The 17,774-nt window shown below is 40.2% G+C and overlaps 1 protein-coding gene across 1 annotated transcript in view; it reads right to left on the reverse strand.

Moving 5' to 3' along the window:
* The window catches only part of IMPL1 (myo-inositol monophosphatase like 1), a 93,686-nt gene that overhangs the window by 34,714 nt on the left and 41,198 nt on the right, over positions 1 to 17,774 (reverse strand). The window contains exons 5-6 of the mRNA XM_088953622.1: positions 14,567 to 14,624; positions 13,975 to 14,027 (exon numbers count right to left, since the gene is read on the reverse strand). Of these exons, the coding sequence (XP_088809748.1) occupies positions 13,975 to 14,027; positions 14,567 to 14,624 (111 nt within the window). The remainder of the gene's footprint in view (positions 1 to 13,974; positions 14,028 to 14,566; positions 14,625 to 17,774) is intronic.

Here is a 17,774-nt window from a genome sequence, read left to right on the forward strand (position 1 = left end):
AAGAGTGAAATTGAACTTTGATGGGAGTTCAAGAGGTAACCCGGGCCCTTCAGGTATAGGAGGAGTTTTCAAAGATGAGAATGGCAGAATTGTGGCTTTGTTTTTAGGACCAATAGGAGTGGGGGACTCATTGAGAGCGGAGGTGATGGCCTTGCTTCAAGGTGTAAGATATGCAAAACAGTTGGGATTACACCAAATTAAGATTGAGGGAGACTCTAAATTGTTGATTGAGTGGCTGCAATCTGGTAAGTTGGGAGCCTAGATCTATAGACAGCCCATAAGGGAAATCCACAATATAACAAGGGAGATCGGTGCATGCTTCAAATGGACAAGGAGATCAGCTAATGGTTTAGCTGACATGTTGGCTAAACAAGGGACTGTGAGGGAGAATATGTTCTGGGCAGTTTTGTAAGAAAGATAACTAGGGGCTCAACACCTACTTAGGGGTTAACAGCTGTACTTAAATCTGGAAAGTTATTTAATGAAGTTACCGTTTCCAATCAAAAAAAAAAAAAAACTTCCCAAAACAAAGCAGTTTACAATAATGCCCAAAATAAGATGGTCTATTAGCTCCCTACTTGGTTAACATATCTGCCAACCCATTAGCTTCCCTCTTAACCCAATTGAATGTAGGGTTAAATCTCTTTGAATGTTAGTCAATCTGTCTAAAAGTGAATCTTAGCTTCCAAGGTGCTAACTCAATTTGCTTTGCCCAAGTTATAATCAGAAGTGAGTCTCCTTCAATTTCCAACTCTCTTGCCCCTAACTGTTTAGCAAGCTTCAATCCTTGCCATAGAGACTTTGGTTCAGCTTGAATCGAGTCTACAAACCCAATTGGTCCTGAGAACAAAGCCAACACTACTCCATGGTGGTCTCGAAAGACTCTCCCTACACTGCTCTTCCTGGGTTTCCAAATGAACTCCCATCAAAGTGTAGTTTCAGTTTATAGTTTCACTATGTGGTTCTGAGTGTGCCACTTCTGTCCAATTTAAAAAGTCATCTGCAGGAATACCTTTGAACAATTCCAAGGTTTTGACCCTATGTACCGATCTGATTTTGATGGCTTCAATCACCTCCTCTAAGGATTTATTTTTTCCATTGAAGATCCTATGATTTCTCTCTTCACAAATTGACCAAACCACAGCAGCACGTGCACGTACTGTCTTCCACATGCATCTTCCCCATTTCTTCTATTGCCTTAGGAAGGTTGGGTTGAAGAGACTCACTATGTCCTGTGGGGGAGTCCATCTGCATCCAAAAAGAGAACAGATATAGTCCCAAATACAATAAACAAATGAGCAGGAAAGAAGTAAGTGAGAGAGGGTTTCACCACAAGCCTTGCAGAGAACACACACATAAGGAGAAAGGCACATGTTTGGCCTTTTTTCTGTAGCATGTCACAGGTGTTTACCTTCCCTAGAAACATTTCCCAGCAAAGAGTTTGTACATTAGGAGGAATTGGTTTACAATGTATTTCTTTTACAGGAAAGTTTAATCCCACACTGACCGACTGGGCAAGTATTAAGAAAGAACAAGAAAATAAGTCATCTGAAGTCTGATGCCATATTCTCTCTTCCATAATCTCCATAATTCATTTTAGGGATCTCACATCCTGAATCCCCCTAACCTTTCCAAAGATTAGTGTGTCATCAGAAAATTGCAACCGAGAAACTACTTGTAGAGAAGATGGGCCGAATGGCCCATAGGCTGTTTATCCTTCTTTATTTTTCATGTTCCTTGCTGTAATGGGCTTTAATCTGGGCTTTATTCTTTCTTTTTTTTTTGATAATTGAAATAATTTTATTAATCAGCAATAGACAATAATACAAAGTCCCCAAGGAAAGGCACGAGTTGCAACCTCTCCGGGCTAGTTAAGTACAGATTTCCAAATTAATAACAACTTACATAGAAGCATAAAAAAGATCTTCCCTATAAACCCCCTGTTTGGCTAAAGCATCAGCCAAAGAATTAGCAGACCTACTAACCCATTTTACCTCAACTCTCATATTGCTGGTTAACCACTTTACTTATTTGATGAGATCTTTGTAGCCCCAAATGGTGGTATCCAAGTTTAGGAGCCACCTTGTTACCACCTGAGAGTCCCCTTCAACTAGGAGATGCTCCACCCCAAGCTGGTTGGCGATCTGAATTCCTTGTACTGCAGCAAGGATTTCTGCCCTTGTGGAATCCCCCACTCCCACCGGTCCTGAGAATAGGAAAATTATGTTGTTGTCCTTATTTCTCAGGATACCCCTTATACCTGAAGGCCCGGGGTTGCCTTGGCTGCTTCCATCAAAGTTCAGCTTGATGACACCTTCCAAAGGTGGAATCCATTATGACGGAAGTCTATCCTTCTTTGTTAAAGTGTTAGCTATTACTAGCCAATTCCTCCACAAGTCATCAAAGGAGAAGTCATCAAAGAAGTCCACAGTTTTCAGCCAATGGATTGCTCTTGTTAGGATACAATCCTTCATTTCATCTAACCCCCTTTCCTTCTCTAAGAAAAATCTTGCATTCCTGTCCTCCCAAAGAGTCCATAGAGTGGCTGCCCTGACGCATTTCCACATGACCTTACCTCTTCTAGTGTGCCAAACAAAGACAGATGGGTTGAATAACAAGCTTAAATCAGAAGGCATAGACCACCTACCTCCAAATAAACAAAGGCTCCACCTCCAAATAGCTGTAGCAAAGTGTTAGAATGTTAGAGTGATGTTTGGCTGATAAGAGTTCTTATTAGCCCATTCTTATGTTTAACTTATCTTGTAACTGGGCTTGTGTTAATGGGCCTGGGCCTAATCCTGTTTAATGATTTAAGTCATCTGGGAGTCTCATCACTAATCAGGGGCATCCCAGTAATTTCTTGTACCTTGTACCATATTCATCTATAAATAAAGGACTGGTCGACTGGATAGAACAGTTCGACATTCTCTTCAGTTCTGTGGTTCTCTTCTCCTCCTTGCTACTTCGAGTATAGCTCTTCAGATTACATGGTATCAGAGCATTAGCTACTTCCTGGTTTCAGCAGGCACAATCTTTTCTCTTGCTGACCTTTCCTCTTCTCTCTTCCTTTTCTGGGTTGCTGCAGTGAAGACCTAGGGTTTCTCTTGGTTGTAGGACTCAAGGGAAGTAAGACCCAGAAGTGGATGTCCTACTAGATTACACCAGCAAGTAGTAGCTATTGGGCTACTAAGAGAGGTCTGTATAGGACAGACCTGGTTGAGGGCTGATTCAGCAGTCCTAGCACTAGCCGAGAGGGGGAGAACTTCCTCTACAGTTGCAGCTTCGTGCTCCAGCAAGACTTGTGCAGAACAAGTGGTAAAGACTTAGCTACTTCAACTTCGGTTGCAGTCTTGGTGCATCAGAACAAGTGGTAAAGACTTAGCTCCTTCAACTTCAGTTGCAGTTTCGGTGCATCAGCTTCTACAATTGCAGTCTTGGTGCATCAGCAAGACTCTTACAGAACTGCGGCAACTTTTGCACCACACAGTTGCAGCCTTAAAGTTTTACCAACACTGTGAGCTGGTTCAGTTACAGACCTCTACTTGCTACTATACCTGTACTGTGAACACAGTGACCAATTTGGCCAGTTCTTAACAGAATCACCTATAGTACTGTGAACAACTCTTGGACTGAAGTCAGGATGTCCTCACTATCCGGTGAAGTTTCCTCTAGAGATAACAGACCTGTTACAAGGTCCTCAAACCTGGAAAACCCTAATCTGCACAGCTTGCAGATTACAAGTGTGCTGCTAGATGAGTATAACTTCAAAGAGTGGTCTGTCTCAGCAATGCTGTAGATGAGTATAACTTCAAAGAGTGGTCTGTCTCAGCAATGCTGTTCATTACCTCTCGTGACCTCACAGGCTATTTGGATGGAGACAAGAAACAACCAGAAATTGGAAGTCCTGAATACACCGTGTGGCGCAAGGAAAATGCCACAGTCATGTCTTGGTGCTGGCCTCTATGACTCCTAGGGTGGCCAAAACTGTTCATCATTTCCCCACAGCTGCTAAAATTTGGGAGAAAGTATCTAAGACATATGGCCAGAAAAAGAACAATGCTAGAATCTACAGGCTGAGCCAAGACATTGCAGCCCTAAGGCAAGGAGACTTGTCCGTGGCAACCTACTTTGCAACACTGGAAGGCCTCTGGGAAGAGCTTGGCCACCATTTGATCTTGGATTGGGAAAATGCTAATGATAAGGGGAGGCATGATAAGCAGATTGAGGAGGGCAGAGCCTTCAAGTTTCTGGCGGGTCTTGACCCTGTATATGAAGGTATAAGGTCACAGATTCTAGGGAGAGATGAATTACCTGAACTTCACCATGTCTACTACCTGGTGAGGAATGAAGAAGTAAGGAGAAAGGAGATGCAAGTTGACTTCCAGACACAGTCAACAGAACTACCTGGAGAACATTCAGCCTTAGTCTCCACTAAGGGGAATAGATTTTCAGACAAGAAGTCCCTCAAGTGTACACACTGTGGTGGTGAGAAACACACAAAGGAGAAATGTTGGGTCCTGTACCCTCATCTGAAGCCAACTGCTCTGAGAAAGGACAAAAGGCAACATAAGGGTCACACAGCAAGTGGGAATCTTGCCACCAACAACAGTAGTGACAACTCACAGAGTATTCAGACAGTGTCATCTTCCACCAAAAGGCAGGCTGCCGACTCCTCTGGACCAAGTACTTTGGGCTTCACAGCTAGTGAGGTAGAGGTTCTCAGCCGGGCATTAGCCCGTCTGAAGAACAATTCTTTAGCTTCCACCTCTCTTGCCAAATCAGGTACAACCTCTGCATTTAGTGCATCTAGTTCCATTAATTCTACCTCTTGGGTGATTGATTCAGGAGCCACTGACCATATGACACATATGTCCTCCTTATTCTCCACATATCATCTGTTTTCTGGCCAGGATAAGATGAGAGTAGCCGATGGGTCCCTCTCCACCATCTCTGGAAAGGGGGTGGTTGACCTAAGCAAGGATCTCTCTCTTAAATCAGTCCTACATGTTCCTAGTCTTACCTCAAATCTGTTGTCTGTTTCAAAGCTTACAAAAAACTTGAACTGTAGTATAACTTTCTTTCCTTCTCATTGTGTCTTCCAGGACAGATTGACGAGGAGAACGATTTGGAGTGGTCATGAGTATGGGGGCCTCTACTATTTTGATGAAGATGTCAGCTCAGCCTTGCAAGCTTCTACTACTAGTCCGGAAAGTGTGGAGTCAATAGCTAGGCTGCACTTGTGGCATGCTAGGCTAGGTCATTTGTCTTTTTCTTCCTTAGCAATGTTGTTTCCCGAATTATGTAAGGGCATTCTGAGTCAGAGTTTAATTTGTGATGTGTGTCAAATGTCAAAACAATGTAGATCAATGTATCCAATTTCTAGTAATGAAATTCAAGCCCCTTTTGATTTGGTTCATTCTGATGTTTGGGGTCCTTCACCCATTGTTTCCATTGATGGCTTCCGTTATTTTATCAGTTTTATTGACCATTATTCTCGGTGCACTTGGATTTATCTGTTGAAAGGACGTGAAAAAGTTCCCCGGATAACTATGATGTTTTGCAAGATGGTTGAAACACAATTTGATAAAAAGATCAAGCAATTCCGTTCAGATAATGCAGCTGAATACTTTGAAAGATCCCTGAACTCATTCATGGAAGATGCAGGCATGTTACATCAATCATCATGTGCTTACACCCCTCAGCAAAATGGGGTTGTTGAGCGCAAGAACAGGCATCTATTGAAGACAGCTCGAGCCCTTCTTTTCCAGCACAATGTGCCCAAGCGATATTGGTCTCAAGCTGTTCTTACTGCATCTTACCTGATAAATCGGATGCCATCTAAGGTACTGGGTATGAAGACCCCTTTCTTTGTTTTGTGTCCCACTCTTACAGAATTTCCTCTTCCCTCGCGGGTTTTTGGTTGTACATGCTTCATACATGTGAAAGATCCAAAGAAGACCAAGCTGGATCCTAAGGCTACAAAGGGAATATTTTTGGGGTACTCTCCTACGCAGAAGGGGTATGTGTTATGATCCTGTCTCCAAGAAAAAATATGTCACTAGGGATGTAGTCTTTTTTGAGTCTCAACCCTATTTCCAGTCTTCTCAGAATCCTCTTCAGGGGAGAGTAGTGGGTTGGAAGAGGATTCTCATTCTCCCTTCTTTTTTGTTCCCATTTCATCACCTTCCACTACTACTAGCTGTAACATTCCGGGTCAACCTAGTGAGACTTCCACTGTGCCAGTTGCTTCTCCAGATTCGGCTGATGCTCCTGAAGGTTCCAGTAAACAAGAAAAAGAGATACTTACATACAGTAGAAGGAAGAAGACTCCTCAACCTCATGATTGCAACCAGTTGAACTCAGATCAATCTGTCTCTGCAATCCAAGGTAATACTGATTCACTCAATTCAGATTTGGATCTTCCTATTGCTCTCCGTAAGCCTGTTCGTTCTTGTACCACTCGACATCCCATAGCCGATTATGTTTCTTACTCACACTTATCCCCTGCCTATCATTCCTTTGTGTCTGCCCTTTCCTCTGTATGTGTCCCTTCTAGGTATTCAGAGGCGGCATCTGATCCGAGGTGGAAAGAAGCCATGAATGAGGAGATGAAAGCCCTAATGAAAGCAAGGACATGGGAATTGGTGGACCTGCCAGAAGGGAAAGGCACTGTTGGGTGCAAGTGGGTATTCACAGTAAAGCACAAGGAAGATGGGTCAATTGAGAGGTACAAGGCCAGACTTGTGGCAAAGGGATTTACACAAAAGGAAGGAATTGACTACAAGAAAACCTTTGCCCCAATAGCAAAGCTCAACACAATCAGGGTTCTACTGTCACTAGCAGAAAAATTCTCTTGGGAACTTCATCAGCTGGATGTGAAGAATGCCTTCCTAAATGGTGATCTTCATGAAGAGGTATTCATGGAACCCCCACCTGGATATGATGTTGGAAAGAAGGTATGTAAACTAAGGAAAGCATTATATGGTTTGAAGCAATCTTCCCGGGCATGGTTTGAGAGACTTTGTTTGGCCATGAAGAAAGTAGGGTACACTCAGAGCAGTGCAGATCATACATTGTTTACAAGGAGATAGGATGACAAACTTACAGCACTCATTGTGTATGTGGATGATATGGTGATTACTGGAAATGATGTGAAAGAGATGAAGAGGCTGAAGGAGTTCTTAGCTTCAGAATTTGAGATCAAAGACCTGGGAAATATAAGATACTTTCTTGGAATTGAAGTTGCTAGATCAAGAAAAGGAATCTACATATGTCAAAGAAAGTATGTGCTAGATCTCCTAAAAGAAACAGGCATGATGAGGTGCAGGCCAGCAGACACTCCAATAGAACCAAGCCATGGATACAAGAATCAATGGGTGAGGAATACTGTGATAAGGAAAGGTACCAAAAGTTGGTAGGAAAACTGATATACTTATCCCTTACTCGGCCAGATATTGCCTATGCAGTGCATGTTGTCAGTCAATTCATGCACTCACCAAAGGCTCCTCATATGAGAGTAGTGGAAAGAATCCTCAGATACTTGAAAACTTGCCCAGGGAAAGGAATTCTATTCAGAAAAAACAGCAGACTTGAAATTGAAGCCTACACTGATGCTGATTGGGCTGGGTCCGTTGGAGACAGAAAATCAACCTCAGGTTACTGTACATTCTTGAGAGGAAACCTAGTCACATGGCGTAGTAAGAAGCAGAATGTTGTGGCTAGATCAAGTGCAGAAGCAGAATACCGGGCTATGGCACACGGGGTTGCTGAAATCTTATGGCTCAGGACTCTCCTTAATGAGCTTGGTATCAAGACTGAGGGTCCTCTCAAGTTGTATTGTGATAATAAAGCTGCTATCAACATTGCCAACAATCCTATGCAGCATGACAGGACAAAACATATTGAAATTGATTGACACTTTGTCAGAGAGAGAATTATTTCAGGAGAACTTTGTGTGCCTTATACTCCATCAGAGATGCAGATTGCAGATGTATTAACTAAAGGGCTGGCATCAACGAAGTTCAGGGACATACTTGGCAAGCTAAACATGATTGATATTCATGCTTAGCTTGAGGGGGAGTGTTAGAATGTTAGAGTGATGTTTGGCTGATAAGAGTTCTTATTAGCCCATTCTTATGTTTAACTTATCTTGTAACTGGGCTTGTGTTAATGGGCCTGGGCCTAATCCTGTTTAATGATTTAAGTCATCTGGGTGTCCCATCACTAATCAGGGGCATCCCAGTAATTTCTTGTACCTTGTACCATATTCATCTATAAATAAAGGACTGGTCGATTGGATAGAACAGTTCGACATTCTCTTCAGTTCTGTGGTTCTCTTCTCCTCCTTGCTACTTCGAGTATAGCTCTTCAAATTACACAAAGGAACAGGAGATCAGCAAATGGACACAGTCCTCATTCTCGGCCTTACACAAGGAATACCAATTTGGGGAAAGACAAAGTGAGGGTCTCTTTTTCTATAAGTTTTCCAAAGTAGTGATTTTCCCATAGAAGACTTCCTAGCAGAATACAACAATTTTTGGGGGAATAGGTCATGCCCAGACTTCTTTGACAGGGAATCCTTGGGAAAAGGGGTTAGAACTGAGGGATTTTAGAAAAGAAGAGCAAATAAAAGTACCTTTTGGAAGAGGAGTCCAAACCCTTTCATCAGAAGAAGTGGGGTCCAAGCAAAAGGATTCTAGTAAATGAATTAGCTCAATAACACAATTCGACTCACCATCCCTTAATCCTCTACGAAACCCAAAGTCCTAGTTTAAAGATAAGGAGTTTAACGGGCTTGGGAGAAAAGTTGCAATCGCTCAAGTTTGTGAAGGGAAATGGAATAGAGCGAGGGGAAACAATCTTTGAGGGGTTGAGTACCCACCCAAATATCCTCCCAGAATAGAAAAGCATTACCAGAACAAGCATCATACCTGATGAATTTGAGGAAGCGAGGGAGAATAGCATGTATAGCCTTCCAAGGTGTAGTAAGGGTAGCTCGGCGAGATATCCTGGAATCCCAACCATTTCCTGCACAACCATAAATGCTTGCCACCACCTCATGCCATAATCTCTCTCTCGGGGTCATCTCCATAGCCACTTCCCTAGAAGGGCTACATTCTTCAACACTATGTTCCCTATCCCTAAACCCCCTTCTTCCTTTGGTTTGTTAACTATCTCCCATCTAATCAAGCGATCATTTTTCACCTCTCCTGGTTCCCATAGAAAGTCCCTCATTCACTTCTCCAGTTTCTTAGCCTCTCTTGGAGGAATCCTGAACACTGAAAGGAAGTAGGTTGGAAGGTTGGAAAGTGTAGCCTTAATTAAAGTCAGCCTACCCCATATTGAAATGTAATTCTTTTTCCAAGCCGCCAAGCACTTGTCAAATTTCTCCACAATAGGGGCCTAGAAACTACTTTCTTTAGGGTTGGCTCCTAAGGGTAGCCCTAAGTATGTCAAAGGCCAAGAAGAGATATTGCAACCTAAGCATTCTGCAATGGATTCAATCTCTCGATTCTCCAAGTTTACTCCAGCCACACAACTTTTATCAAAATTTACCTTCGAGTTGGAGACCCTCTCAAAAGTACTTATTAAAATCTTAAGGTTCTCCACTTTGCTCAACTCATTCCTTTCACAGAAAATAACAATATCATCAGCAAACTGAAGGTGAGTTACTGGAATGCCTCTGCTCCCTATTCTCCATCCCTTTATTTGGCCCTCCTCATCTGCTTTGGAGATCATCCTACTAAAGACATCAGCAACAAGTGTAAAGAGGAAAGGGGAGAGTGGATCCCCCTGTCTTAAGCCTCTATTGGCTGGAAAAAAGTCCTTAACCACCCCATTCACCAACACTGAAAAACGACAAGAGTTTAAGCATCCTCTTATCCAATTACACCATTTATCCCCAAATCCACGTCTTCTCAACATCTACAACAGGAAATTCCAATCCACTAAGTCATAGGCTTTCTCCAAGTCCAGCTTGCAAACAAATCCTTTCTTGCCCGATCTCCTTATCTCTTCCACACTCTCGTTAGCAATAAGGATCTAATCTGTAATTTGTTTATCCTATATAAAGGCTCCTTGTGCTTGGCTAACGAGAGAGGGGAGAACTACTTTGATCCTCCTAGAGAGCACTTTTTCCAGAATCTTATAGATGCTTGTCACCAAGCTAATTGGTCGAAAATCTTTGGGGTGTCTGGCATCATTCTTTTGGGGAATTAAGGCTAAAAAGGTGGCATTGATTCCAGGACTCACAAAATTTTTATCCTCAAATTCTCTAAATACTACAATTAAGTCTTCTTTGACTATGTCCCAACAGTCCTGATAAAATGCCATTGTAAATCCGTTAGGACCTGGTGCTTTATCCCTATCCATAAAAAAAACTTGTTTAATTTCCTCTTCCTCAATCATTCTTTCCAGCCATTCCTTATCTATTTGGTTCAAAGTTGGCCAATTCTCCTCCTCTACTATTAACCGATTCTCTAAGGGTCTTTGAAAGATGGATTTGAAGTGATCCACAATCCTACTGGCAATCTTCTCTTGAGAGGTTATCTCCACACCATCAACCTCAAGCTTTAGTATCAAGTTTTTCCTCGTTCTCCCATTAGCCAAAGCATGAAAAAATTTGGTATTCCCATCCCCTTCCTTGATCCACTTATGTCTAGATTTTTGTCTCCAAGAGATCTCCTTCCTCAACAAAGTCTCCTCTAACTCCTTTTTCAGTTTCCTCCTCATTTCTCTACCTTGCTCATCCATCATCCCTTGGGATTCTTTTGCATCTAACTCCTCAATCTGAACCAATAATCTAGCTTTTACCTCCTCCACTCTTCCAAATTGAACCTTATTCCATTCTTTTACTTTGCCTCTCAACCTTTTTAATTTTTTTGTGGAATCTAACCCCATCCCATTTCACTTCTCTCATCTCTTCACTCCACCATTCCTTAACCTTAGGCAAGAAGTCCGGGTGTGTTATCCACATATTTTCAAACCTGAATGGTCTAGGTCCATTACCGAGAGGTTCTTGTCCTACTTCTATAGGGTAGTGATCAAAGGTTATCCTAGGTAGGGCCTTAGCCACCAAACCTCTCCAATGACTCTCCCAACCCTCATTAAATAGGAATCTGTCAAGCTTTGAGCAGGTTGGGTTTTCTTGGAAGTTGGACCAAGTGTAGGTAGCCTGTAGTAAAGGAAGCTCCTGTAACTCACAGGAATTTATGAAGTCATTGAACTTCCTCATACTAGTTGCAATGGCCTGCCTAGGATTATTTGACTCATTTGTGAATCTTATTGCATTAAAATCACCCCCCAAACACCAAGGGCCTTCCCACAAACCTTGAATTCCCTGAAGCTTCTCCCATAACTCATTCCTCTCTCTATGATTATTTGGACCATACACATTTGTTAGCACCCAAGTAAATCCTTCTTCCACCATTCTGAATTTTAGGGATACAGTGAAGTTTCCTATTTGCTCCTCTATTGGTTCTCCGAAGTCCTCCCTCCACAAAGTTACTATTCCCCCCGAGGCTCCCCACGGCGGAGTTGAGCACCATCTTACCCCTCTTATTTTCCGGATCTCCCTGACCCACCTTCTATCCAGTTTAGCTAATTTTGTCTCCTGCAGCATCACAACATCAGGTCTTTCTCTCCTAAGTAGCTCCTTAATCGATCTCCTTTTTCTGGCACTACCCAAACCCCTTACACTCCAGCTTATTATCTTCATTACCTCTCAAGAATTTAGCCCTCCAATATAGTGTTCCTTCATTTAGAACCCTTCTTTCTTCCCCTCTACCACTGAACTCGATATCCCCTTCAATGTCCATTATTAATCTCTCTACTTCAGACTTTTTGTTCTTTTTCCTACCCTTGTTTCCCACTGACTTCCTATTCTGCCCTTTATTTCCTAATTCCTGCCCCAATCTATTGGTTCTTGCCTCTGATTCAGGGTTTTTTGGAGCCACCTCTAAAGTTTCCTCCTTCTGTTTATATTCCTCCAGCAAGGCACAAATATGCTCCCAAATCCATTCTAACTCCTCTTGTTTCCTTTCTAACAACCCAACTCCCTTCTCTGATCGGATTCCATCATTATCAATCGCCACTTCCCTGCTACCAGTTGGTTGGTCTGGTCGGGATTCCAGGACATCTTGATTACTGAATCACTCATTAAAATCTCTTCTTCCATAAGCTCAAACTCTGAAGAAGGATAATGTACTAGTGGGCTTTATTCTTTCTCGTATTATGCTTTTTAATTTTCTGCCCAACTAGGGGCCTCTCTGTAAATTATTAAAGTTTAACTTAATGAAATGGAATTAGGGGTGAAAGAGAGAAGGTTATGTTTAACTTAAGAAATGGCCCATCTTCTCTACACTACTTAATTCAGTATACCCACTCTAAATCCTCTAAACATGTCTCTCTCATAATCCCTCCTTAAAAGTTTGCTAAAGTTTTCCACAACCAAAATAAACAACATTTGGCACAGAGGATCTCCTTGCCTAAAACCTCTAGTTGCCCTAAAACAGTCTTTCGAAAAACCAATAGTAAGTATCAAAAAATGAATTGATCTCAAACAAGCCACTATCCACCTTATCCATATATGCCCAAAACCCATCTTTTCCATCACCCATTGAGGATCTCCTTGATTTTCTAAAATCCTCCACTGCTTTATTTGCTATAAGAATTTGGTCTAAGATTTATCTCTCTTTAACAAAGGGCTCCTCTACTGATCAAAAAAAAAAAAAAGGCTCCTCTCCATATGGCATTACCAAATGAAGCACCTCCTTTAGTTTCATTGGTAAGACCTTAGCCAATAAAGCAATGTTGTAAGACATGAAACTAGTGCATTAGGATGCTGTATTTTGTTCTAGGGAGTGAAAATGTTTACCATAAGTTCATATGAAAAGGTTCAACAAAGGGCCCCTGTCCATATGACACTAGGCACAATGCCAAGGGAAAAGGTGTCAAATCCAATTTGGACTTCCATCCTTTTCAAGCTAAGGTTTACCATAAAATGTTATAAGACTCAGACGGGTCAAATAGTCATACTGATCAACTTGGGAACAGGCAGGCATTTATGCTTTTTAAAGCCCCAATTTTCAAATTTTTGAAAAGCTGGTAGAACCAATCAAATCCCAGAAGAACCTTTGAAAACCAGCTGGGTTGCAATGACCCAACCGGTTCTCACAACCCACTCGAGTCACTAAATCAATAAACCTTAAAATTCTAATAGGAAAAATTCAACTCATGACCTTTTGGTTATGTATATATGACTAGAATCCTGGTCATTTGCATCAAAAGGTAAGGAACTACCATCTAGCCACCACATTCAGATATGATATAAACTATAATTCACAGTCAAACCATTTTACTCTTAACCTAGCAAGGATTCTGATTTTGTGGTTGGTCCTGGTCTTACAACATTGCCATAAAGATACTCTATCTCTATGCCCTAGGTTGGGATCTTTGTTTCATTCTAACTAATTTGTAGTCAGGATTAGAAAAACTTCTTGATAACTACAAAGAGGCCCAATAACACATTTGCAATTTCACCCCTTAACTGTGAAAATTTAAAAAATAACCCTTTGATGAAAAAATTAAAATGTCAATGTCGTCCTTCCACACAACAAAGTCATAGTTAGATTAATTTCCCTTTTCTTGATTTCGACTAAGAACATCTAGTAAATATCCATAAAAAAAAGTTGGATTGGAAGTGAAATGGAATTTTAATAATTTATTTTATTCCTGTTTCCTGTTCAAAATTTCAAAAGAGATTAGTAACAAATATTCTTCACTAGTTCAATCAGACAGCTACAAAAAACATTTGGTTAGTTGGCTACTGACATGCCCTAAAGTTTCCCTTCCGATGAGCTAGAAACTTGAATCTAGGAAAAGCAAAGATAAGAGATCAATAAATAAATATGAAACATAGTATCCAATGGCATCAAATATGATCTAAGAAAAAACCATCAACCAAGTAATACAGACCTTCTCAGTATGACTAACATGAATCTTTTTCCCATTACAAAAGGCCCCACCACCTAAAACAAAAAAAAAAAAAAAAGCAATTAATAATCCAAAAGTCATTACATATGTGGTGAGCTCAGAATTGATGGCAACAGTATATGGTGTTGAAAAAGCTAAAGAATTGGGGATTAACAGGCTGATTATCGAAGGGGACTCAAAAATTGTTGTTAACTGGCTGAAGAAAGGAGGAGTAATATGGAAGCTAAAGAAGGAGCTCAGGCACTTCAAGCAGATTTCTAAAGGCACGGTGATTCAAATAAGATGGATTAGGAGATCAGCTAACAGCATGGCTGATGGTCTAGCTAAGCAAGGAGTTCAAAGACGATCTATGTTTTGGGCTGTGTTGTAGTTAGTGGATTTTCCATTGGGCTATGTTTGGGGCTATGTTGTAGTTAGTGGAATTTTCTTTTGGGCTATATTTGGGGCTGTGTTGTAATTAGTGGGATTTTCTTTTGAGCTTCTTGTATGCCCACAACTTCTTGTTGTACATGATCTTTTAATTTAATGGATCATTTGTGTTGCTGATCTAAAAAAAAAAATCTTAGCATTTTACCTGCAGATGCAGAAAATATGCGGGTATTCCAACACATTGGGCCCCCAACAAACTCTACCTGGAAACAGAAAATATGTTGTCATGTTTCCATTTTTAAATATATGCATAAATGTAAAACATCTTTAACTTTTCTTCAACAAAGAAAGATGTAAGACTATGAAATTAAACATAAAAAACAGCAATAAGCTATATTATTGTAAAAAAAAAAGAGACAACAAACACAAAATACAATTTTTTTATTGACAACCAGTCAATTTATTTATCTTTAATAAAGAGAACTCATGTTTATACAAACACAAACTAATTATGTGTTATCTCCTACAGCTTGATCCCTATCGTTTAGCAGTATTTCTTCTCTTTTTGGTGCTAAGTAGATGGATTCGGCAGAGATAGGTTTGCTTTTCAGGCATAGTTGTCAAGGCATCACTTAGGTGACTAGGCACTCTTGTTAGGGCACCTCGCCTAAAGGCCATGACTTGTAGCAATAAAGTACTCGTCTGGGTGACTACGCACCCACCAAAGTGAAAAAAATGGCAAGGTGGGTTCCTTATTATAATATCACATGTATTGCTACATCTAACTAATATGTGTGTTAACACATTCTATTATATACTATATGTATCATTTGTACTTTGTTTTAAAGTTTTGCCACTGAAGTTTAAAAGATCAAAGAGTTTTAGGAAGAGAAGAAAGAAAGAATGTGTAAATAAATTTCCTTTTTTTTTGTTATTTTTCTATTATCACTCTCTCTCTCTCTTACATTAAATATAACAATAGCCCCACCTTTGTTCTTTTTCTCTTTTACTCTCTATCTTCAATTTTCATCATATAAAATTATAGCCTTCTTCAGTTGCTAATTGATATTAAATTACTCTATTCAATACTTGTTAATGTATTTAAAATACCTTTTATCTTTTAGAGATGATGATTTTCCATGTTTTGAGAAGAAATTTAATGTTCCCAAGAAAGAGAATTGCTATACATTCAATTAATACACATGCTGAATAGTATATAAAACTAGGGAATTAGCCAAGATTTAGTTCTTTATTTTATGAAGTTATCACCTGTGCAACTAGGCAACTAGGCACCCATAGTGGCCAAAAATTGACTAGATGCTTCTCCACATGCTTGGAGGGGAAAAGTCAATGTGGAAATGCATTCAGACAGCGATCCTATGGTCACAAAGAGAGTAAGGGTAGGGCGTTCAAAACAAAGATGAAACACAAAAGGCTCTGATTGACCTAACCAGTGGCAGGCCATCTATAAATCTCTAATGTCACATTTCCGGTCGAAAAGATCAGTAGGCCATACTCTTAAACTCAATCAATCAGAAAAAATGAGCATATCTCAGCTTCATTCCAGGTAGAGAGTTGTAAATCACACCTGCAATAATCTGAATTAAAAGAAAAGAAATAGGAGAAAAGAAGGAGATTGAAGAGGGAGAAGTGATGGAGGAAGAAGATGGAAGGAAAGAAAGAAGAGAGTCGTTCAAAAAAAAAAAACTCTTCAGCCCCCAATGATCTCTTTTATTCTTTTGTTGTAAAAAATAAGGACAATTGCATGAGTGCCCATACTAGGGCACCCATCACTAAAGACAGCAATCAAAAAGAATAAAAAACAAGAAAGCATGCCCATAACTAAGGCCCACTACCTACCATGGTTTAAAATGTTGATGTCGGTGGAAATATCGAACATCCAAATATAAGAAACATTTCGGAAATATTGTATGGAAATATTGTAAAAATTATAGACATGGTGGAAACATTTTAAAATATGCAACATATAGAAAGATATTTTATGAAATGATAAAAGAAGCATACGAACACCTTTCTAAATTATTATCTTGTTGCAAATCATTAAACAAAGCTAAGTAACTAAGGTTATAGACAAAAGAATACGTTCTGAAGTTGCCCTGTAAACTTTAAGATTCAGAGCTTCATGATAAAATGAGTTAAAGCAAAATTTTAACTCATAGAAAACGTAAATGATTGTAATAGATCAACCAAATAATCTATTACACAAATAAAAAACTAATATTTAACTTCATGTTTGAAATGAATATTGAGCTAGCTCAAAGTGGTAATCATGTAAGTTAGGTGGACAATAAAATTGTTACTTAACATATTTACAATATTGTACCAACTTATGTTATAATACTATCTCTTGGACTCCACATAGTATTGGTAGTGTTTGTAGAGAACACTGATGTGGGCCCCACAGCTATGGTCCCACTGTGTTCATAGGGTAGAAGATGTTCTAGTCTGCCTAGGGTTAGCTATTGGTCATTTAGTTGTTTCAGTTGTTATTTATTTCAGTCCTTGTTTTACTCTATTTGTTATGTAAAGACTAAGGGCAGATCTGTCCTTTCCATGTAATGAGCATAACCTATAAATATTAATTAAAGTGGCGGCAGCAGAACATTAAGCTTCTGCTCCTCCTTTCAACCCTTGTGTTCTACTGCTTCTCCTCGCTCTTTCTCTTCTCTTTCTCTTCTCTCCTCTTTCTTTCTTCTTATCTTCGATCCTGAGATTCATTAGGGTTCAAGACTGATAACAGTCCTGAACTTCTAGTTGGTATCAGAGCCAAGTTCTCTCATGTGAGTCTAGTCCAGCCGACCACATGAGAACCATCTAGGGCTGGAAGCTGAGAAAGCAGAGTTCGTTGACTGGTTCTTGGAGATCTCCAGAGGATTAGCAGCTGTTTGAAGAAGTGTCACAGTTGTAGTAAGTTGGTGATCAGGAAGAATCAGAGAGGGCTAGGGTTCGGGTAACCTTGGTAGGCAGCGAACTGCATTCTACTGTAAGCTTTTACTTTCTGAGAGAAGTAACATCAGAAAAGATAGGTTGGACCTATCCAGTAAGGGTGGCCGAACTACTCTAGGGTTTTATCTCTCTATTCTCTAGGGTTTCTATAGGGTTTTGTCTTATCCCTACGGCAAACCCTAGTATTAGGCCGAAACTTGTGATCTTATTCCTGCGGCAAACCCTAGAATTCTCCTCAACATTGATCAGTTTTAGGGTTTCATATTAACCATAATACAAACCTTATCCGTACGGCTCTTAGGACTGATTAAAACCTCGAATTGGCTTCAGCATATCAGATTGCTCTTCGAACTGTGTTTCAGTCTTCTTTTGGGGTTTCGAACACTTTTGAAGGGGTGAAAACAGTTCGGACTGTTGCTGTTGTGTGTGGTTATTCATTTCAGATC

Source organism: Nelumbo lutea, chromosome 7, assembly GCF_056320005.1.
Source record: "Nelumbo lutea isolate HS-2025 chromosome 7, American lotus-T2T, whole genome shotgun sequence".
In the NCBI taxonomy this organism is placed as follows: domain Eukaryota; kingdom Viridiplantae; phylum Streptophyta; class Magnoliopsida; order Proteales; family Nelumbonaceae; genus Nelumbo; species Nelumbo lutea.